Source organism: Pogoniulus pusillus, chromosome 18 (assembly GCF_015220805.1).
Source record: "Pogoniulus pusillus isolate bPogPus1 chromosome 18, bPogPus1.pri, whole genome shotgun sequence".
In the NCBI taxonomy this organism is placed as follows: Eukaryota; Metazoa; Chordata; class Aves; order Piciformes; family Lybiidae; genus Pogoniulus; species Pogoniulus pusillus.
This window is the reverse complement of record NC_087281.1, coordinates 10703576-10726975: the sequence shown is the minus strand read 5'-3', so window position 1 is coordinate 10726975 and position 23400 is coordinate 10703576. Positions and strand designations below refer to the sequence as shown.

At 43.4% G+C, this 23400-nt stretch overlaps 1 protein-coding gene across 1 annotated transcript in view; it reads right to left on the bottom strand.

Annotated features, from left to right (window-relative positions):
- Positions 1–15140: 15140 nt before the first annotated feature.
- Positions 15141–23400, bottom strand: part of SRBD1 (S1 RNA binding domain 1) — a 142334-nt gene continuing 134074 nt past the window's right edge. The window contains exons 21-22 of the mRNA XM_064158381.1: positions 18711–18895; positions 15141–16126 (exon numbers count right to left, since the gene is read on the bottom strand). Of these exons, the coding sequence (XP_064014451.1) occupies positions 15837–16126; positions 18711–18895 (475 nt within the window). The 3' untranslated portion in view covers positions 15141–15836. The remainder of the gene's footprint in view (positions 16127–18710; positions 18896–23400) is intronic.

Here is a 23400-nt window from a genome sequence, read left to right as displayed (position 1 = left end):
TATTTCTTGAGGATCATTTTGGCTCTTTCATTAATTTAAAACCTCTCTGACTGCAGAGATTATATTTATAGAACCTAGATAAAGCTTTAGAAACCAGAGTACTTAGAAGATCCTGGTTCGTTTTAAATAGTGAATCGTACACTGAGAATGCTCAGTGTGAAAATGTCAATTACTTACAGGTCTGATGCTGTGAAGTTACTTTTGGGTACATAAGACTCTTGACTGTTTTCCTACACATAGTCAGAGATAAGTGTACAGAAATTACATTCCACTGGACCAGACTGAATACAAAAAATGTCCTCCTAAGGAACAACAACAGCTACTGCATTTTAGATTGAGACTTTGTCACCTTGCTTTAATCCAAATGCACTTTGGAACACAGACTAAGGTACCGAAGTCAACTGGCTGCTTGTGAATCCTCTGTCACTACTTTGCTCCTACGAGCAAGGACAGACTTTGCATTTTAAAGGTGATGAGAAGAGCAGATTAATAGAGAAAACAAAGAGCTACTTGCATCATACCTCTTCAAACTCAGCATCAGTTTCCAAACAAAGTTTGCCTACTGTAAGTGATCAGCTCTGCTGTAACACTTCCTGCACTCACACGTACAGACTTTCAGTATCTAACCAAAATCAGTGATTTCAGTTTTCACAAAGGTATGGAAACAATGCTTGGAAAACACCATCCTGCTCTGGCAGGGGCTTGGCCTCGATGATCTCTTTGAGTCCCTTCCAGCCCCTAACATCCTATGATCCTATGACCACTGGTTTAGCTTAGATGGCAGGATGCAGTGGCACTCATGGTCATGTACAAAATGAGAGGCATAGCTGCAACTAGAGAAATTGTCTCTATGAATTATTTGAATGTCTATTACCACTTATTTTCTCTGCAGTAGTAGGAAGAGGTTTGAGTTGCAGACTGCAACCCTCAACATGCTCAGATGAATTCAACAAAAAGTTAAAGTACTTCCAGTCTACGCATGCCATACCAAGGCAACTGAGGGCCACAACCAAGACCCGTGCAACATGCAGTGGTCACAGTAACCCAGCTGCCTAGGGCTTTATTATAATTAAAAGACACCAAGAAAGGCTTAACTTTAAGTGAGCCTGATAATTAACATTGAATTTGAAAGGGTAGTAAAGCAGGGAGAATGATGATTAAACATGCCTGTGAATGTAAATATATGGATATGAAGTGCAGAGGGAACGTTGTCAATTTTCAAGTCAATTTTCCTGGTGAAAGCTCTAGTGGGGCAGACAAAAACCAGAGCTTATAAAGGAATCTGGTTGCAACCTTAGCCACGGAGTCCTGACCACAGTTCCATAATAAAATTACTAGTATATTAAGCATGTGAATGTGGGGGGATACAGAAAAGAAGATGGGGGCCCCACGGCTGGCTGGCAAGCCCCTGGTGATTTTAACTAAAAGCAGCTGCCTTTCGAGAGAGAGTAGGTGCCACTTGCTCTTTTATGCAAGCCACGCTCAGTTCGCAGCCGTTCTCTTAGATGTGCACCTTCAGCACAGGAGTTCATGTGGCCTGTGTTGAATGCAATAACCCAGCTGGGAGCACAGCGACTCTGCAGCCTTTCAACCGGAGGCTCGTGTTACGCGGCTCTCTTATTAAAAAGCACATAAAGCCAGAAGCCATTCAGCGTGCAGCTGAGAGTGCAAGAGCTTTAATCTTTACATTAGCCAGATGAAGGCACTGTCTGTTTTTGTTTATTGTGCCATGCAAGCCTAATTGCTATTGCTTTGAGAACCAGCAATCACTGAAGGGCAACAAATAACTTCAGGCACTTTGCTCACACCAACTTTTACGTTTTGGCACCAGCTTTAACTTAAGTCTGGTCACTTACAGCTGAAAGCTGTGACCAGCTGGTGGCGTATGGAAAGGCAGTGGAGGTCTAATCCACCTGCACTTAGGAAATCACAGAATCACAGAAACGTCCAGGTTGGAAAAGCCCCTTAGGATCACCAAGCCCAGCCTAGAACCCTACTCCACAAGATTCACCCTAAACCATTACCCTAAGCACCACATTCAAACAATCCTCAAATACATCCAGGATGGGTGACTCTACCACCACCCTGGGCAGCTCATTCCAGTCCCTGACCACTCTCTCTCTGAAACATTTTTTCCTAATGTCCAATCTAAACCTCCCCAGTCTCGGTTGGAGGCCATACCCCCTTGTTCTATCTCCAGCTACCTATGAGAAGAGAATAAGAGAATAGCAGCAGTCTCTCCACAATGACCCTTCAGGTAGTTGTAGACATCAATGAAGTTTCCCCCTCAGCCTCCTCTTTTTCAAACTAACCTTCCCCAGCTCCCTCAGTTGCTCCTCATAAGATTTATTGTCCAGGCCCTTCCTCAGTTTCCTTGACCTTCTCTGGACCTGCTCCAGCACCTCCACATCTCTCTTATATTGTGGTGCCCAAAACTGAACACAATACTTGAGGTGGATCCTCTCCAGAGCCGAGTGCAAGGGGACAATCACCTCCCTACTCCTGCTGGACAAAGCCAGGATGCCATTTGCCGCCTTGGCTGCCTGGGCACACTGCTGGTTCACATTCAGCTGCCTGGCTATTACAATCCCCATATCCCTTTCTGCCAGCTTCTCCAAGTTTATATAGATGGCCAGAAGGACTAGTGTAATGAGACAGAATTATAGAACCATAGAATGGTTTAGGTTGGAAGGGATCTCGAAGATCATCCAGTTGCAACCCCCTGCCATAGGCAGGGACACCTCCCACTAGAACAGGTCACTCAAAGCCTCATCCAACCTGGCCTTGAACACCTCCACGGAGCATCCACAACCTCCCTGGGAAACCTGTGTGTTTCACCACGCTTATTGTAAAGAACTTCTTCCTAACATCCAGTTTGAATTCCCACTCTGGCAGTTTAAATCCATTACTTCTCATATGTCATTATAAAACCTTGTAAAGAGGCCTTCCCCAGCCCTCCTGTAGCCCCCCTTTATCTAGATAACATTTCATGTTTGCTAGCTTCACACTTTTCCTGTTCTGTTCTCCTGAGCTAGATTGAAATATGCTGCATTGCATGAGCTGTTACTTTACAGAGCTTCCTACTAACAGAATGCATCTTTTGTTACACATGGAGGTGTTAATTGCTAGGTAATCGACAGCTAAATTATTTCATAGCAAAGATGAAAGGCTCCCTGCCTTATGTCATTGCTGGTTCTTAGATGTTTTCTTACTTTATTTTATCCAAAGAACAAAGGGACCTCAACAACTTGTGCAATAAATCAAAGCAGTACAAACCAAGGCCAATCGGTAGCTCCATCCTGGATTTTACTTGCACTAGGAATGGCAGCTTGGCATCACTGTAGGCATGTTGCTGGATGCTGAAGTATAAAGCAAGCATAGGAATTTTTATCTTTGTGTCTCTCGAGCCTTGTCTTGTCTGAATGTATCCAACCAATGGAGTATGCTACCTTAGTCCTTTTTTAATAACAAGCAACTACATAGCTCTGGAATGAGAGTTAGAGAAATCATCACAGGATCATAGGATGTTAGGAGTTGGAAGGGACCCAAAGAGATCATCGAGTCCAGCCCCCCTGCCACAGCAGGACAATCCTATCTAACACAGATCACAGAGGAACACATCCAGACAGGCATTGAAAGGCTCCAGAGAAGGAGGCTCCACAACCTCTCTGGGGAGCCTGTGCCAGTGCTCTGGGGCCCTTACAGTCAAGAAGTTCCCCCTTGTATTGAGGCAGAACCTCTTGTGCTGCAACTTACACCCATTGCTCCTTGTCCTATCCCAGGGAGCAGTGAGCAGAGCCTGTCCCCCCACTCCTGGCAGCCTTCAGATACTTAGAAACATTGATCAAATCCCCTCTCAGTCTTCTTTTCTCCAGACTAAAAAGCCCCAGGACCCTCAGCCTCTCCTCTCTCCTAATCATCCTCACAACCCTCCACTGGACCCTCTCCAGCAGATCCCGGTCCCTCTTCACCTGGGGAGCCCAAAACTGAACACAATATTCAAGATGAAGTCTCAGCAGGGCAGAGTAGAGGGGAAGGAGAACCTCCCTTGATCTGCTGGACACACTCCTCCTAATACAGCCCAGGATCCCATTGGCATTTTGAAGACTGGAGTGACATTGGCTCTCCTCCAGTCCTCAGGCACCTCTCCTGTCTGCCACTATTTGGCAAAGATAATCTGAAATCTTTCAGGTAATCTGAGACAGTTTACTTAAGGTGTAACTCTTGCTTCATATGTCCTCTGTGCCTGCACTTGGGAGTGATTACGAACGTCCCAAATGGACACTGTTTGTTCTCTCTTTTTGATCAAAGAAGAGGCTGTGGATGTGTTTATAACTACATTTTACAAGACAAATCAGAGTTGGCCAGCTTTGCTGTCACTTAAGGAGTTACTTGTCCTTTTTTACTAGAAAAATCACACTAATTCTGTACTATGAATAAAATGCAGTAAAACTTTCACATCACTTTCTGTTTTTACCCACAGCATTCATTCAAGGTGGCACACAAGATGGAAATCTGAGATACAGAGAAATTGGCTGAACCCACCAGATTTACCCAGGAAGGGTTTGTGCCTAAGCTTCTCTATCTGAATTCTCTGCTCTACATCTTTCTCAACTTGGAAATACTTTCTACACTTAGCAATACACCACCTGCTCTCCAACCCACGTGTACACTGAGTTATCAATTGGCTTCCAAGTGGATCAGCAAAGCAATCAGTAATAAACAAAAAGCAAACCCCAAACATACCACTCAGGAAACAGCAGAAGTGCACAGTGTTCTCAGTACCCAAGCCAACAGCCATCTACAGTGCAAAGGTGCCTAAAGTCTCTTTTTGGTGTCCCTTTTTCAACAATAAGGAATTTAAATCTATATTCAGATCCATTGCAGAAGCAATGCTTCAGCCAATGTAGGAAGTCAACCCAGAAGTGAAAGAGTGAGAAACACTGTACCTGAGCCAAGGACTCCTGGCATTGACTTGTTTAAACCATGAAGATAGTTCTGTATTTCATTTCCACAGGAGAGAAAAGTTCTGTTTAGATCAGTCTTCATTTAGAAGGCAGGTTACAATCAAACACAATACAATTTTGTATTATAAAGTGATCAAAATAAAACAAGGGAAAGATAAATCAGAATGCACAGACCAAAATCTACTGATGTGATTTGGAGACTCTGTGGACTTGTCAGTTACTCCAGAAGAATTTTATGAAAATATAATTAAACTCCAAAATCAAATCACTTTTTTTTTTCCCCCCTCTCTCATTATATATAGGCCACTTTATAACAAGGCATATTAGGAATACTTGCCTTACTTGTGTGATGAGAAAAAAAAATCCTGTTTACTTTTATTATCAAGCATCATATTAAGAACCCCAGCCTGCAAGTGCCATGCCACCTTTTACAGAAACTAATTGCAAGTCATTTTCAATATTTCTTCCATTTTTAATTTAATACCCTCAGAGAGACATAATTGGGCTGGAAGGGAGAGTATTCACTGAAGTCATGAATTTGCTGTATAAATACAAACAAGGAGGAAAGTTAATACAGTAAGGGACTGTGGGATTAATTTTGAAATTGTCTGATTAGTGGATTGCTGCCCGCCAATAATTGCCTTAGATTCTCCCAAGGCCCTGTCTTTATTGGAGTCTGGCAAGTGCATCTGCCCAAAAATTCCGTCAATCAGGTCTTGCAGCTGGGAGGGTCTTCAGAGAGAGCGCAATTGTAAGCCTGCTGGGGCAAGTTGTTAGACAAAGCAATATATAGCAGGCATGATGAACAGTCAAACTCTGCTCCACTGATAACATTTTACTTATTAAAATCTTCCTATTCCATTTGATGTGAGCTCCTCCAAGAATTATTTTAGTAGAGAGCCATTTAGTTGAGTCTAAATGAAAAAACAACAAAGGTGTTTCCTGTGGCTACAGGGGAAGCACTGCACACAACTGAAGAATGCAGTACGCTTGTTGGGCTAGTTTGAAGCTAGCTAGAATGTTCTGGTGGGAAGAACTAGACTACAGGCTGTGAAAAGAAAACAAGGGTGATGTCTACTTCACTCATAGGCTTGCTGAGATGTATAAAAATAAGAATCAAAACGTAGATAACACTCAGTACTTCTGCTGGGGAACTGGCTGAGCTGCATCTCTAACCTCACCCTTCTCTGCCGTCTCTTTGACTAATCCACTTTGCTTCCTAACCCCCTGGCCAAACCTCCATTCTTCCTTGGGACTGGGGTAAGGTTGAGAGGGGTAGGGGGAAGGTGAAGGGGCAGTTGGGAGCCCCTCCTGGGGACTCAGGTTTCTGGGAGGGCTGTTGTGTTTCTGTATTCCCTTTTCCCTTGTCTATTTCCGTCTCTAACTGTATATACTGTAACTATCTGCTTGTACATTGAGCTAAGCTGTAAATATAAGCTTCATTCAATTTCCAGAGCCAGCTGAGTCTAGTCTGGGTGATTTCCAAAGTGGGGAGGGGGGGGACACCATCACACTTGTGCATCTTGGTTTTTTTTTTTCTCTCCTGTTTTTTTTTCCCCCTCTGAAATGCGCATGGCTCCATTAGGAAAAGTATGCAACATCAGGATTTTACACGTGCTAAAGTCACTGGGACAATAAAAGAAAAAGATTAGAGAAGCCACCTAGAGAGTCTGAAGTAGATGTTGCCATGGCACAGCTTTGTTTAATTAGCTCGTTGAGTAAGCAATTCCTGGAAGTAGTTTTATGGCAATAATACCCAAAGCCTTGTCCATTTTATGCACCAGCAGGCTCATAGGCTCATAGGATGTTAGAGGCTGGAAGGGACCCAAAGAGATCGAGTCCAACCCCCCTGCCACAGCAGGACAATCCTATCTAACACAGATCACACAGGAACACATCCAGACAGGCATTGAAAGGCTCCAGAGAAGGAGACCACACGACCTCCCTGGGGAGCCTGTGCCAGTGCTCTGGGACCCTTACAGTCAAGAAGTTCCCCCTTGTATTGAGGCAGAACCTCTTGTGCTGCAACTTACACCCATTGCTCCTTGTCCTATCCCAGGGAGCAGTGAGCAGAGCCTGTCCCCCCACTCCTGGCAGCCTTCAGATACTTAGAAACATTGATCAAATCCCCTCTAAGTCTTCTCTTCTCCAGACTAAAAAGGGTAATACAAGGAATACAATTAGTTTCTGTTGGATCATAGAATCATAGAATGTCAGGGTCTGGAAGGGGCCTTGAAAGATCATGTGGTCCAGCCTCCTGCCAGAGCAGGATCACCTAGACCAGATCACACATCTCTACAGTTCTTGAATATCTCCTGAGAGGGAGACTCCACAACCTCCCTGGGCAGCTGGTTCCAGTGTTCTGTCACCCTCACAGTGAAAAAATTCTTCCTCAGGTTCACCTCCTGTGCCTCAACTTCCACCCACTGCCCCTTGTCCTGACAGCAATGTCAAACAGGCTTTAAATGTGGGCCCCCGAAGCTTATAAAAAGGCTTCTGTGGTGTGATGCCTGTGGTGGAACATGACTAAATCCAGTGGAAACTGGACTTGGGACTGCCATCTTACCAGTTTTAGTCTCTCGTTTAAAGACAGAGCCAGGAAAGGGCACTGTAACACCTCTGGGAAGCCCTTTGTTCAGGCTGAAAAGTCAAGCACTCATAGGCCAGAAAACATCATTTAAACTTATCCTTGGTCTCTTAACAGTTAAGCTGTGAACATGTACTACACCATTGTCCTGCTTCAGACGAGGTCCTCACGTAATGCTTCTCCTGTAAAACGCATATCTCAGTGTAAAGGACAAACCCTCCAAGGGGCATAAGCACCAATCCTTTATTATCTTATCCCATACGATACAATACCTAGAAGTTCTACTTGAATAGAGACAGCCTGCAGAGAGCTTTGCCTTCCCACACGGTCGTGATGTGATAACCATCAAATCAGTTAATACCGTAACTGTCACCCTGACTGTAAGGAAAGTGCTCTGGCATTTCTCACAACAAACCCAGGGAGAAGTTACACTTAAAAGACATAAAACATATGCTGAAATAATGACATTGTAAATATTTCACTGCAGAGCATTAAATAAAAAAACAAACGAAAGAAAACAATCCAACAAGCAGACCTGCACCGAGAAATAATGCCAAACCAGTGCTAGCCCGTTCAGCAAAGGCAAGCCTTGAAGATGCTACTCCTCTCACAATTGTAAAAGGAGAACAACTGCTTCAGAGTATTTTGATTGTGGGCAATCTTGATTTTGGAGACAGGCTGAAGCTCTACTTTCATAGGAAGGGTTTTCTATCATTGTCCCGTTGGTCTCTAAAAAAAGGCCAGATTGTCACTGATCCAGCAAGCAATGTAAGGCATGAAAAGTGACATTGACCCCCCTCAGAAACATACTACTTGCTGCAACTTAATCCAAGTGAGAACCTCAGTACTCTGAAATGTGGGAAACAGTGTGATAGAGACTGTCAAGGATTCCTTACAGACAGGCAGACATTTTCCTCTTATGCCATTTCGAATGTTTTTGTTCATTTTATAAGCTTTACCACCTGCCCCTCCCTTCCATGGGTAGTGCCTACATATCACTCATATAACACACACCAAATAAGCTGAGAATATAACAGCAGCAAACATCAGAAGATATTTCTTTCAGCTTTTAGGGTTACCACTCGTTGTGTGTTCCAGAAAACAGAAGGCCTCACAAGATATGTCAAAGATTAACATACTTGGGCTGCTTCAGACCAATTCTAAACTAGACAGTGCATACAAGACAACACCCTGAGAACATACTCCAGTGTAAAACTGAATAACTGCATCACACACAGTATCACACAGTATCACAGTATCATCAGGGTTGGAAGAGACCTCACAGATCATCAAGTCCAACCCTTTACCACAGAGCTCAAGGCTAGACCATGGCACCAAGTGCCACGTCCAATCCTGCCTTGAACAGCTCCAGGGACGGCGACTCCACCACCTCCCCGGGCAGCCCATTCCAGTGTCCAATGACTCTCTCAGCGAAGAACTTTCTCCTCACCTCCAGCCTAAATTTCATACTAGGAGAGATGGTCTTTCAGGTGAGTAAGGATTTCACTTCTTTGGAGTCTAATAAGCATGTTTTTACATTAAAGTAAGTTAAATCACCAGTGCAGGTCTTAAAAGACTGATGCTGTGTTCTTAGGGAAAAAACATCTCCCCAATTTACAAATATCTGGATTTTCTGCTATTTTCAGCTGCTGGCTGGCTCTGTATCTGTCCCTGTCACTGAAAGTAGCTACACACTAATTTCAAGTGATCAAAAAAATGTTATTACAAACTCTAGGTTTTCAAAGACTCTTCCCACTAGGTATAATAAGTAGAAGTTCTGATGGGTACAATTGCTGACTCTCCTCTCCCCGTGTTGAGGGCCAACATATGCCACAGATGACAGCTGTACTGTCTCAGCCAGAAGTGCTGATGAGCAAGGATTGATCTACTCATAATAAACTAGTTTGAAGCAGCAAGACGAGGAAACAGGAAGTAAATCAATTAAACAGCACATACTTTGTGTCTCTCCCACTTGAATCCAAATGGTTCTATACCACTCTTTTAATAGCAATATGCACTGATGTGAGATATGCAATTTGTACTTCAACCTTCATGTGAGGTACAAGGAGTAAGAGATAACCAGGCTCAGATGCCATTAGTACCACATTACCATTACATTACTACCATTTGCATTTCATCCTCATAACTTCATTCCCACAAGACCATTTACATATCCAGGATGTTCTTCCCCAAATATCTCCATTTCCTTTCATTTCCCCTTTCCTGCCCCTCCCTCTCCCCATCACACAAGAAAGCAGTCATGGTGCCAATATACAGCCTCTGGTATGCGGCGGTTTCCGCTCTCTGCCAAGCTATTCCACACATTTAATTCTGAGGTGAAAATACTTTCCTAAGATTTCATTTCTATTCAGTCTTTGTAAATGACCCCCAAGCACAATAGCTCTCATGGCATTATTTCCACATACCTCATTGTGAGTCACATACACACACAAAAATCACTTTGGCCACAAATAAAGGCATTGTCTTTACTAGAAATGCGACTGATGACGAGAGATGAGAACATGAAACTCCAGCTTAGCTATGGCCTACTGAAAGTGCTTTTCATCTAGTGATTTACAAGCACAGTAGGATAAATGAATCTGTGAGAAAAGGAGAAAAGAACACTTTGATTAATGCTTCTGAGGTAGTGGTCTTCTGATTACTTACTGAAGACAAACAACCTATCCATGAGCAAAATCCTGAACTCAAGCCTATCTTATAAAGACCAAAAGAAGTGAAACCATATGGATCCTCAGTTTATTAAGTGGTCCCTTCATTATTGTTCCCGGTAGAGAAAAAGAGTCATGGAATCACAGAATCAGCCAGGTTGGGAGAGACCTCCAACTTATCACCCAGCCCTAGCCAACCATGTGGTGAGTCAGTTTGGCAGGGTCGCATGCCTCGTCTGGGGTAAAGTCCCAGGCTGTGGGAGGTGATAACCGTCCTAGGAATCTCCCCAAATACTTTCACACCCCCTGCCACACAGGGACCCATCACCTCAGGGCACATTTCACTATATCCCCACCCAAGGGATGTCTCCTTTCATAGAATCATAGAAGCAACCAGGTTGGAAGAGACCTCCAAGATCATCCAGTCCAACCTAGCACCCAGCCCTGTCCAGTCAACTAGACCATGGCACTAAGTGCCTCATCCAGGCTTTTCTTGAACACCTCCAGGGATGGCGACTCCACCACCTCCCTGGGCAGCCCATTCCAATGCCAATCACTCTCTCTGTAAAGAACAAATCACTCTCTCTGTGAAGAGAAGGAGAAAAAACAGATGAAAGTTTCTATTGATTTATCAGACTGCTGTTGAGCATGCCTTAAACTTCTTCAATTCTAGAAAAACCCAAATAAGGTAAAAGTTCTAACCAGTGAAACAACAATAAACAGGCCAATTTCAAAAGCTTGATAGCTGCTGGTCAGGGATAGAGCAGGTGAGATGAGATTTGAGTGCTCCACCCTGAACTTTTAGTTAGCTTTAAAATTTTCAATTGGATGAGAGTCACTGTGGACTGGGCACGGGAACCAGACCTCTCTCACTTCTAGAGCAAATAATCTCTTCAGATTCTTCTTGCAGCTAGATGATGTCCATGGAAGAGAGACCTAACAGCTATAGGAACAGCAACAAAAGCTAGAAAATGATTAACATTGGCAAGCCCCCCTGTACGAGCTCACACAGAGGCAATATTCCAGCACTGGTCTCTCCTAAAGAACTTCGACTGCTGATCTCCAAGTTGTGGAGGCTGTAAGCAAAGTCTGCAGTGCAGTACTTGGACTTGTTATGCTTTGCTATTCAATTCCATCTTTCTAGACACTGCTGTGAGTTGTAGAAAACCTTTATCACAGGATCACAGAGTGTCAGGGGCTGGAAGGTACCTCAAAAGATCATCTAGTTCAAGCCCCCCTGCCGGAGCAGGATCACCTATACCAGACCACGCAGGAATGCGTCCAGGTTAGTTTTGAATATCTCCAGAGAAGGAGACTCAATGTTTATGAGAACAAGTTGAGCAACTCATTCATATCCATCAGGACAAATACCAAATCAGTCAAAGTTCCAGTACAGATTAGATGGAAGTGATCCATCAGCTCCAACAGCTCCAAATAAGCAGCATTCTTCAACAGCCTATGGGCAGGAGATACAGGTAGCCAGCATACAGCTGCAACATCCATTTAGAGACTCAACTAGAAAACAGGCAACCAAAGTTCTCTAAAAAGTAGTGGCTGAGATTTGCTTTAAGAAGCACAGGCATAACATTTGGGAAGCTTTATCAAGTAGGGATTTCTCAAGATGAAACACATATAAATACTAACAGATTCTACATGCCTGTGAGGAGGATGAAGAACAGTTGGGACCAGTAAACCAAGACGCTCTCAAACTTCTAGACAGTCTCTAATGGGGAGCAGTGGAAGTACTGATTTGCCTAGCTTTCATGTGTCTCTCCAGAGACACAGCAGCCCCCTCACAGCCCTTTAGGAAACCTTGAACAAAAGGAGTGATATAGAATAACATGGATTGGTGTAATCAGCTGCTTCCCTCCCATCGTTTACAGAACTGCTATGGCCTGAAGTTGGATGTCCTTTAAGCAAAGCCAAGTAGCTACATAAATTACCCTCAGGAAGGCTAAAAAAGCAAAGGTGCTGTTCAGGGTGAACTAAGAACTCAGCACTCACTTCAGACTGGGTGAGGCTCTGAAATTAGGCAAATACGATTCATGTTTGGTTTGCAGCTTCCGGGCATAGAGTTTTGAAGTGTATTTGTTGTTAAATAAATACACACATCAAGCTCAAGATGCACTCCAACAAAGATGTTAGGCTATTTGTTCTTCTGAATTATGCATTACCTTTGCTTGGTATGCAATTTTTCCAAGGCAAGTACCTTACAAAGCCCCCAAATTCCAGCGTGTCTACATGCCATATGGACAAGCTTCTCCAACCGTCTGCTCCTCATGGAAATTCTATTTGTTTTCCTATTGATTTTATTATGTTTAACAGCATACTAAATCATTCCTGAGGTTGACAAGTTTCTGGAAAATTGATATAGGCTGTCTAAAACTGCCTGAGGCTGGAATAAACCCAAAACAAATGGCTTCTTTTAAACTCGTGCAGTACTACAGCCAGGCACACAAGTGCCATCTTGTTTGGTAGAATTCTTCTCCTTTGTGTAACATCTAAAGCACAGGAAACCTCTAGAAGCTCTTATGGGTCTGCAAACTGGAGGGAGTCGATTGCAAAATACCAGACCATTGCAGTGAGGGTGGGACTGAAAAAGCAGATTGTCAGCTAAGATCAATGGCATGGTGTGATGGTTTGGGTGTTCCCTGCCACCCCCACCCTCCCCCCCCACACACTTTGGAAATCACCCAGACTAGACTCAGATGGCTCTGGAAATTGAATGAAGCTTATATTTACAGCTAGCACAATATACAAGCAGATGTTTACAGTATATACAGTTACAGACAGAAATACACAAGGTAGAAGGGAATACAGAAACACAACAGCCCTCCCAGAAACCTGAGTCCCCAGGAGGGGCTCCCAACCACCCCTTCACCTTCTCCCACCCCTCTCAACCTTACCTCAGTCCCAAGGAAGAATGGAGGTTCAGCCAGGGGGTTAGGAAGCAAAGTGGATTAGTCCAAAATGGAAGGTGAGGTTAGAGAGAGAGATGCAGCTCAGAGCTCCCCAGCAGAAGTGATGCATTATCTATGTTTTGATTCTTCTTCTTGTATCTCTCAGTAAGCCTATGAGTGAAGTAGACATCACCATTGTTTTCCTTTCACATCCTGTAGTCTAGTTCTTCTCACCAAAACATTCTAGCTTGCTTCAAACTAGCACAGCTGGATTCTCCTGTGGAGAGGTGGAATGGTGAGTAGATGCCTTGGAATCTACAGCTTAAGGCAAAAGTAAAATTTGTAGTGAGACTTTAAGACTCATATTTAATTATTTCCCTGAGAAACTGAACTTAGAGGCATTTAAGAGCGATCCTGATGAAGCATGTTGGGTTGTGTGTGTGCATTTTCAGTTGTTTGTTTTGGTTTTAAATCTTGGAGGCATCCTCAGCCAGTATTAGTGCAGACAGGACTCTATCATGAAGAGTTCTCAGATGAGGGAAAAACACTCAGCCAGTCTGTGTCTGAACTTTGTCTTCACTCATAAAATCAAAGGAGAGAAGAATTACAGAAAACAGTCTTGATGCTTTGATGTCAGAAATCAGAAAGCTACAAGAGTTCAAGAGAAAAACTGATCAAGAAGTAAGAATTTCAAAATCTCCAGGCAAAGGTATGACAAAAGCCTCAAGGCCACACTGTTCCTTATTAGACTCTCTAGGCTACCATAACAGCTACACTGTGGCAAAGAATAAGTATTTCTGTGGGAAGTAGGTAAGACACTGAATTAGCTGACAAATAGTTAGATTGCAGTTGTAGAGCTGCAAATATTCAAGACATTAATAGGCATGAGCTTCCCATTCTGGTGTGCTAAAAAAAATTGAAAGAGATTGAGATGACATTTTCCAATGGTCTCTGTGATGACACAGAATACATTGCTGAGTTCATAGGATGAAAGGACCATAGGATGTTAGGGGATGGAAGGGACCCAAGGAGATCATCGAGCTCAACCCCCCTGCCACAGCAGGACAATCCTATCTAACACAGATCACAGAGGAACACATCCAGACAGGCCTTGAAAGGCTCCAGAGAAGGAGACTCCACGACCTCCCTGGGGAGCCTGTGCCAGTGCTCTGGGACCCTTACAGTCAAGAAGTTCCCCCTTGTGTTGAGGCAGAACCTCTTGTGCTGCAACTTACACCCATTGCTCCTTGTCCTATCCCAGGGAGCAGTGAGCAGAGCCTGTCCCCCCACTCCTGGCAGCCTTCAGATACTTAGAAACATTGATCAAATCCCCTCTAAGTCTTCTTTTCTCCAGACTAAAAAGCCTCAGGACCCTCAGCCTCTCCTCTCCCCTAATCATCCTCACAACCCTCCACTGGACCCTCTCCAGCAGATCCCCATCCCTCTTCAACTGGGGAGCCCAAAACTGAACACAGTATTCAAGATGATGTCTCACTAGGGCAGAGTAAAGGCGGGGGGGGAACCTCCCTTGATCTGCTGGACACACTCCTCCCAATACAGCCCAGGATCCCATTTGCCTTCTTGGATGAGGCATTTAGTGCCATGGTCTGGTTGATTGGCTAGGGCTGGGTGCTAGGTTGGGCTGGATGAGCTTGGAGGTCTCTTCCAACCTGATTGATTCTATGATTCTATGATCTTCACAAGCATAGAATATAAAGACAAGTGTTGAAAAAAGGCTCTCCACTTAGAACTGACAGAAAAAATATCTTGTACCAAAGACAGGGAAAAAAAAGTATTGATGTCAAATTAAAGGAGTCCCAGTGAGACTGGAAGCATTTGAAGTCAGGAACAACATAAGGCCATGGGTTGCATTCTGTGATCAAAGCTCAGGAAAGAGCAAAACATTCAGGTCAGCCATAGTGCTTATGCCTCCTCACAAGCTGTGTTCTTTAGATGAAGTGTTACTGAAGGAGAGAACAAGGACTGTTAAATCACTTCTAGAACCAGCACACTGAGAAAAGATGCCCACCAATATTTTTATTTAGCACAACTACAGAACAACAGAAATGCCTTTTGACACCTTTGGGCACAGTTCCTTCAACTCCCAAGGAACATCAGAATGTGTTAACAACTGAACAAGCAATAGTAAGACATGTAAGCAGACCTCCTAGCAACATTGCTCAGATAAAGACAGCTACTTCTGAACCATCATTAGCAGATGCTCTTCTTTCTTTTTTTCTTAAGTCTACCTTTGAAGTCATTACTCATTTAAGAGAACTTTTTTTCTACAATTAGGTACCCTCTTTTAAGACTCTCTACCTGAGAGGCAAACTCAACAGGTGTTTTTTGAAAGGGAGCAGCAGCAGTGTCTGCTTGTGCAGTACTCACTAAAGATCAGATCTTGCACAGACAACACAGGTAAGAGATCTGACAACCCAACGGAACTTGCTTTGTTCTGTAGACCATATAACAAGGCTGCTCGGAAGTAAAACTGTTCCAATAATTAACAGAAAGGATTCAACAAATGGTGGGAAATCTTCTGGGTTTTTTTTTTCTTTTAAAGAAATAAAAATTAAAACAAAAGAAAAATGAACACATTTTGAAATGTTCAACCTTGCTTATTTTCAAGACTCTCATTAAATGCCTGAATCTCCAGAACATGTGAGAGCTTACTTCATCTTTAAAACGATGCCTCCATCATAAAAAAACCCTCTCATAAAACACGAAGAAGATCCAATGTGATCCTTAATCGAGCAACGTCAACATTAAGCACTTTAACTTCCACTCTCTCTCCAGGACCTAATCCCAGGCTTCTTCTCTTCTTCACTTTAGAAAGCTTTGCTTCCGTGATGTTGCGTACGGGAATCAGACCTGCTTTGCCCACACCGATATCGACAAAAACTCCAAATGGTGTAGCGTTCTCAACTTTGCCAGTCAGAACAGTCCCAACACTTAAGTCTTCAAAGCAGACTATGCTTTTTTTGAAGTCAGGTTTATCAAAATCTGTTACAAGAAACAAAAACAAACAAAGAAATCTGTTATAAGAAACAAACAGAAAAATAAGACAGTGGGGAAAAAGCTTTCATTGCATCCTAAGCACTATCTCCAGATGATTGTTTCTAACTAAAAAGTCATATTGAGGTTTGTTTTAGGGTCCCAAATACTACTTCATTATGGTGTTTTAAATAAAGACCCACCTGTGATAAACATCTGATTCAGAATCATAGAACTAGAATCATAGAATCAACCAGGTTAGAAGAGACCTCCAAGCTCATCCAGTCCAACCTAGCACCCAGCCTTAGCCAGTCAACTACACCATGGCACTAAGTGCCTCAGCCAGACTTTTCTTGAACACCTCCAGGGAGAGTGACTCCACCACCTCCCTGGGCAGCCCATTCAAAGACTGCAATTAACAGTGTAATAAGCACTGAACTCCACAGTGTGAGACTACTGCAAGAGAATCTCAGAAGCGTGTAGCATAGTAGCTTGTGACTGAAAGATTCCTTAAATTTTCTTGGTGGTAGTGATGAAAGACTTGAGGGAGTCTTACTTGACCTACATAAATTACATGCAAAATTCAATTCCTATACAAATGTCTATACAGGAAGGTGAATACTCACTCTCAACACATATTAAAGAGAAAAGTCAACACATTGTTTTTAGGTTTGCTCTAGATCTGCATCATGACATTAAACAATCACACAGAATCACACAGAAACATTCTGGTTGGAAAAAACCCTCAGGATCACCAAGTCCAACTGCTATCGCTACTCTACAAGGCTCATCGTAAACCATATCCCCAAGCACCACATTGAAATGACTTTTAAGCACATCCAGGGTCAGTGACTCAACCCCCTCCCTGGACAGCATATTCCAATGTCTAACTGCTCTCTCTGTGACAAAAAATCATAGAATCATAGAAACAACCAGGTTGGAAGAGAGCTCCAAGATCATTCAGTTAATACAAGCCTGAATCTTTCCTGCCTAACTTACTTCCTATTGTAAGAAAACTCAGCTGTGAGTTTCAGCATCCCCAGATGTCTACTTCATTGCTTACTTCACTTTTCTTCCTCTCCACCTTATAACGCTCAGCAGTACTGCAAAGTTTTAAACCAAGGTAGGTCATGCGCTCCAGTTACACTTATCTCCAGGAAACATTGCAACAGAACAGAACTGCATATGCTGCTGTTACTGCTCCATAGACCTTTATTACTACTGTTTCAGCTTGGTCTCAGTATTCCAGTCCATGATGGAGAGCCAACACAGATTTTATCAGCAGGGAATCAACATATTGAAAGTATTTTGTTTTTTAACAGCCATACAACTCCCCTTTCTACAGCTGAAAATGCCATGACTGAAGACAGGATTCACACTCTTTACCTACTGAGCTGGAAAGAAACATCTGACTATGATAGAGCCATTATTTTGCCTTGTGCTAGTTTGCAGCTAATTTTCACTGAGAGAAATTAAATCCTTAGCTGTGAAAAGAAAGAAGAAAAACAACATGTGCCCTATATCACCATTCTTCTGCTGAGAAACACAGCTAGTCAAAATAGAGACAAGTTGGGCACTTCACACACACACTGCTCAGCTCTTCACTTTGGGCTGTGCCTTCTTTCTGGCAGTCTGGTCCCTGGCTGACTCTGCCTTTCTCTCGCTAATCCACCTAACCCCTTTTTTCTCTAACCTCCTTGTCATCTCTTTTTGACATCTCACCTCAGATCTCTATATTTATCATGTGAGATATACGTGGGCTGATCTGGTTATTTCTGAAGGAAGGGAAAGCAGGAGGGAGAAGGGGGTCGGGAGCTCTCCTGGGGACTCTGATTGTTTCTGGGAGGGGTATTGTGTTTCTGTGTTACTTTTCCTTTGCATATAACTGTATATATTTGTGTATCTATGCTTGTATGTTGTGCTGTCATGTATTTTAAAGAGATAACCAACAGAAATTAACCTCTCAAATGAAATTGGAGAGAAAATATGGAATTATATTTAGTCAGAGACACAGAGATAGACATTACAAAGCAACTACCACATCCCTGGCAAACTGCCTTTCATTTTCCCCCAACCCAAAAAACCCTAAATCTACACTTTCCAGTGCTCTGATCCTCCCCTGTCCCCACCAATGCCTCTGCCATCCAGGAGGCCTAAACAAGCCTCTGGAGGCCCCCAAACAGGCCTACTGCTTACATGTTCTTCCTGATAAAGTGGCTCCTGCCAGACCCAGGGCAGAAGGAGGAGGAAAGGAGAATGAACTGACCTTGTTGTGAGCTTATAAAGAGATAGCAGAATGATGAGATTGAATAGCAATCTTCTAGTCCCCAGAAGATTTTTTAACCCAATAGTTCTCAACCTGGGACATGTGCTAAGCTGTAAATGTAGCTTCATTCCTTAATTTCCAGCTGCTGAGTCTAGCCTAGGTGATTTTCTTAAGCGTGGGGAAGCAGGTAACTCCCAAACCATCACATGCCTAACTAAAGAAATGGAGGTACACATTCATGAACTTTAGAAGCTGAAAACATGCTATTTTAAAACTGATATGTAAAACAAACAAATTGAGATAACAACTTTCAAAACAAAGGCTTACCTGTTCGGATGTCAAAGCCCTCAGGTTGAGTCAGACCATCGATGATAAGCTGCAGTGTGTGCACTGTTGTGTTTAGTCTTTTGGCTGTGTCCTCCAGCCCTTCCTTTTGAATTGCTGCATTTACTTTGTGCTGCATATCTGACTTTCCTATATCATTTGCATTTCCTCCAATCAAAGATAAAAACCTGGGAAGTTGAAACAAAGACATAGAAAAAGATCCATAACATCCTTTGGCAGAAACTGAATCCTTCCTATGTTCAGGGGTTTAAATCACTTCTGCATTGGTGTGTGAACAAAACTTACAATATAGAATATGAACAAACAACATTTTCCCCACTGCACATCCTCTCAACTCACCACTAATCAGAGATGTACATGGAAAGTGAGAGTCTGTCTGTACACATTCCTCCTGGAATAGATTAGAAAACTGGAAGCAAAAATTTTGTATGTAATTCACTTCTTAACCCAATTATTTCACCTCCTGCTAAAACTGAATCTGGTTATGACTGAGAAATATTTTCCCATAGAATCAACCAAGTTGGAAGAGACCTCCAAGATCATCCAGTCCAACCCATCCCCCAGCCCTATCCAGTCAACTAGACCATGGCACTAAGTGCCTCATCCAGGCTTTTCTTCAACACCTCCAGGGACAGTGACTCCACCACCTCCCTGGGCAGCCCATTCCAACGCAAATCACTCTCTCTGCCAACAACTTCCTCCTAACATCCAGCCTAGACTTCCCCTGGCAGAACTTGAGACTGTGTCCCCTTGTTCTAGTGCTGGTTGCCTGGGAGAAGAGACCAACTCCCACCTGGCTACAACCTCCCTTCAGGTAGCTGTAGACAGCAATGAGGTCCCCCCGAGCCTCCTCTTCTCCAGGCTAAACACCCCCAGCTCCCTCAGCCTCTCCTCATAGGGTTTGTGTTCCAGGCCCCTCACCAGCTTTGTTGCCCTTCTCTGGACACGTTCCAGCACCTCAACATCTCTCTTGAACTGAGGGGCCCAGAACTGGACACAGCACTCAAGGTGTGGCCTGACCAGTGCTGAGTACAGGGGAAGAATAACCTCCCTTGTCCTACTGTCCACACTGTTCCTGATCCAGGCCAGGATGCCATGGGCTCTCTTGGCTGGCTCATCTTCAGCCTACTATCTATCAGTATCCCCAGGTTCCTTTCCTCTTGGCTGCTTTCCAGCCACTCAGTCCCCAGCCTGTAGCACTGCTTGGGGTTGTTGTGGCCAAAAGCCTCCTAGAAACATCTGAGAGTTCCACAATGCTGTCGTCTTTATTGTTACTCTCACTTGAATGAAAAGGAATGGCAACTTAACGAACATTAAAAACATTAAAATTAATATGAAGAATACTTAACCAGATTTAAAAGAAACCTCACATAAAATAGCTCATGATTCAGTGCAATTAGTTTTTCAGAATCTAAGAAATCATCAAGTCAAAACAGTTACACAACACAAACACCCTTATCCTCCCACATTGTCACATACATCCACACACTGCAGACTGGGACAAGTTTGGACTGACATCGAAAAAGGCTGAAAAGAAATATTTCAAGGAAAGAGAAGAAAAAGCCCCCAACACATTGGCAGGGGATTTCAGTTTCAGGGGATATGCTGAGAAGCACAGAGAACAGGCGATTAGAAGGTGATATGCAGACACTACTCTTTATGATCAGCGGTGGTGCCTCAGGCAGCATTAATTAATCACTGAATAAATGTCCTTATTTTACCTAATGCAAAACAAACCTTTAACGGATATAAACCAACGAAAATGAGGATGCAGCACATAAAGGCTGAGCCACACTGTACTAAATAAAGCAATTTCTCCTTTTCCCAGCAGACACTTCATTTATTTGTCCTGCTGCCTTGCTCTGCATATCATCATGAATAAGAGTCTCTTCTAGCCTGCTTTACCGTGACCCTTATTGTTGGAAGGGGGTACATAGCTTTCACATATTCTCCACCGGAGAAGACATGTAGAATTCCTGACCTGCCATCCAGAGTCTGAATAAATGTTCCTTCCAAATTCCTAAGAGATCTCTCCTTCCCGTCCTTATCCTACTTCACGACAGGTGTAAACCGCAAGCCACAAAAGAAGTGCTGACCAGCAGGTTCACGCCCTGTACTTGGGAGTGGTGTGAGACATTCCAGTTCCATAAGAAAGCAAAAGCCCCTAGGACTCATCCTCCTTTCCCCCCTCAAAAACTCATGCTGTGCTTTTATCAAAACCTGAGGATAGTATTTCTTTTGGCAAGAGGCACAGTGGGGTGGGTTCTTTTTTGCTTCGTTGTTTCCCTTTTTTCTTTTTAACCTGAGGAACCCAACTGACATTATTTCAGGTGGTTAAGTGGCAAAAAGTTACACCCACTGAAATACAAAATTAAATTTCTTCTTCATAGAATCATAGAATCAACGAGGTTGGAAGAGACCTCCAAGATCATCCAGTCCAACCTAGCACCCAGCCCTAACCAATCAACCAGACCATGGCACTAAGTGCCTCATCCAGTATTTTCTTGAAGACCTCCAGGGACAGTGCCTCCACCACCTCCCTGGGCAGCCCATTCCAATGGGAAATCATTCTCTCTGGGAAGAACTTCTTCCTAATATCCAGCCTAGACCTCCCCCAGCACAACTTGAGACTGTGTCCCCTTGTTCTATTGCTGGTTGCCTGGGAGAAGAGGCCACCCCCCACCTGGCTACAATGCCCCTTCAGGTAGTTGTAGACAGTAATAAGATCACCCCTGAGCCTCCTCTTCTCTAGGCTAAACAGGCCCAGCTCCCTCAACCTCTCCTCATAGGATATGTGCTCCAGGCCCCTCACCAGCTTTGTTGCTCTTCTCTGGACATGTTCAGAACCCATAAACCGAAGTAATATAATTAAAGCAATGTCTGGCATTCAGTAAGGTACAAAACTGACCTTTGAGCACTTCAAAGTGTCCACTAATTTCACCAGGAGGATGTCCATTAAAATTGCCTGTTAGGACTTCCACTTTTGCACTGAATTCAGATGCAAGCATGGCAATGTAAGGGTCCTGTTAGCCCGAGCACATATATCTGTGCTTAATCGTGACTGACAGAACCTTCATGTTAATTTTCTTAATGCATACAGATCTATCTTGTGGCAGTGTACAAAGGAAAAAAAAAAACAACTAATAAATATTCAGTGGAAGATATTGTTCTCACTGATTCCTGTTTTGACTGACTGCACTTCAACTTTTGACATCACTTTTTGAAGTGGTTTAAGGTGGCTTGGAAACAAAGCAAATCTCAGAACAGATGTAAAATAGTTTACAACATTAAATACATTTTTTTTTGTCTTCTATATACTAATTACAAAACACTACTCCTCCTCAAATATTTCATCAAGTAAGAGACTGTATGTGAAAAGTGTCAGCCCTTTTATGAAACCATCTTCTGCTGGCCTCAAACGTGTTGGCAATGATAATATTGAAAGCGCACGTAGGTCCAGGCAAAGTGCTCTTCACCACTCCTGAGGGCTGCTGGCTGCTAACGTTGATGGATGGACAATGCATCACCAAAGCACTAGTGACAGGCAGCAGCTGTCCCAGCTTTGACTGACGTGCCAGATGTAAAACGACAAACTCAACTAGCCTCATGACTCAACCTTCTAAATAATGTATGCTTTACTGCCTGCCCTTATAAACACGTTTGCTGACATTCACATGCTTGGCTTTATTTCACTTCAAATGGAAAGTCAGCTCGAGAACCTCCGAGTAACATTTTATCATCTTTCTGATCTCACAGAGATCAGAAAGGCAACAGGTTGGGTTTTGCTACTAATAAGTGCAATCACATGAAAAATAGCCACCCATGGGTAAAACCCTCTCCTGTTATGTACAAAACTGTGTGGATAATGCAATCAGAATGCACAGCACTCAGGTGCATGCTGCTGCTGCAAAAAAAAACCAGTCTGAAACAGTACACAGCCCAGGTGCCTCAGCCTTCAACTACTGCTTGTGAAAATTATGCTGCTCCTTGATCCTTCCTCTGCCCCCTCCCCCCCCCCCCCCCCCCCACTGTCCAGAAATCCAAATAGAAGTACTTAGCTGATACTAAAAATGACTCTTCCTCTAGGCAAGAGTGGCAGGTTTGGGCCTTACATGTTCAGTTGTTTAAATAACCTATTAGCATGGTTACTGCTCAGAAGAAAATATTGGCTGCACCCAAAGATACCACAAACATATGCCAAAATGAAACATTTGAGAAGTCCCACTGAATTCAGCAGAACTATTCATGTTCTAAACTACTCTTTGGTTAAGAGTATTTAAGAATTACAGAGTATATTGTAGGCAGAACAGTGCACTGTAATGAAGCCCAGCATGTACATACACAAAAAAGAAACAATCATAGAATCACAGAATCAACCAGGTTGGAAGAGACCTCCAAGATCATCCAGTCCAACCTAACACCCAGCCCTAGCCACTCAACCAGACCATGGCACTAAGTGCCTCAGCCAGGCTTTTCTTCAACACCTCCAGGGACAGTGACTCCACCACCTCCCTGGGCAGCCCATTCCAATGCCAATCACTCTCTCTGCCAACAACTTCCTCCTAACATCCAGCCTAGACTTCCCCTGGCAGAACTTGAGACTGTGTCCCCTTGTTCTAGTGCTGGTTGCCTGGGAGAAGAGACCAGCCCTCACCTGGCTATGATCTCCCTT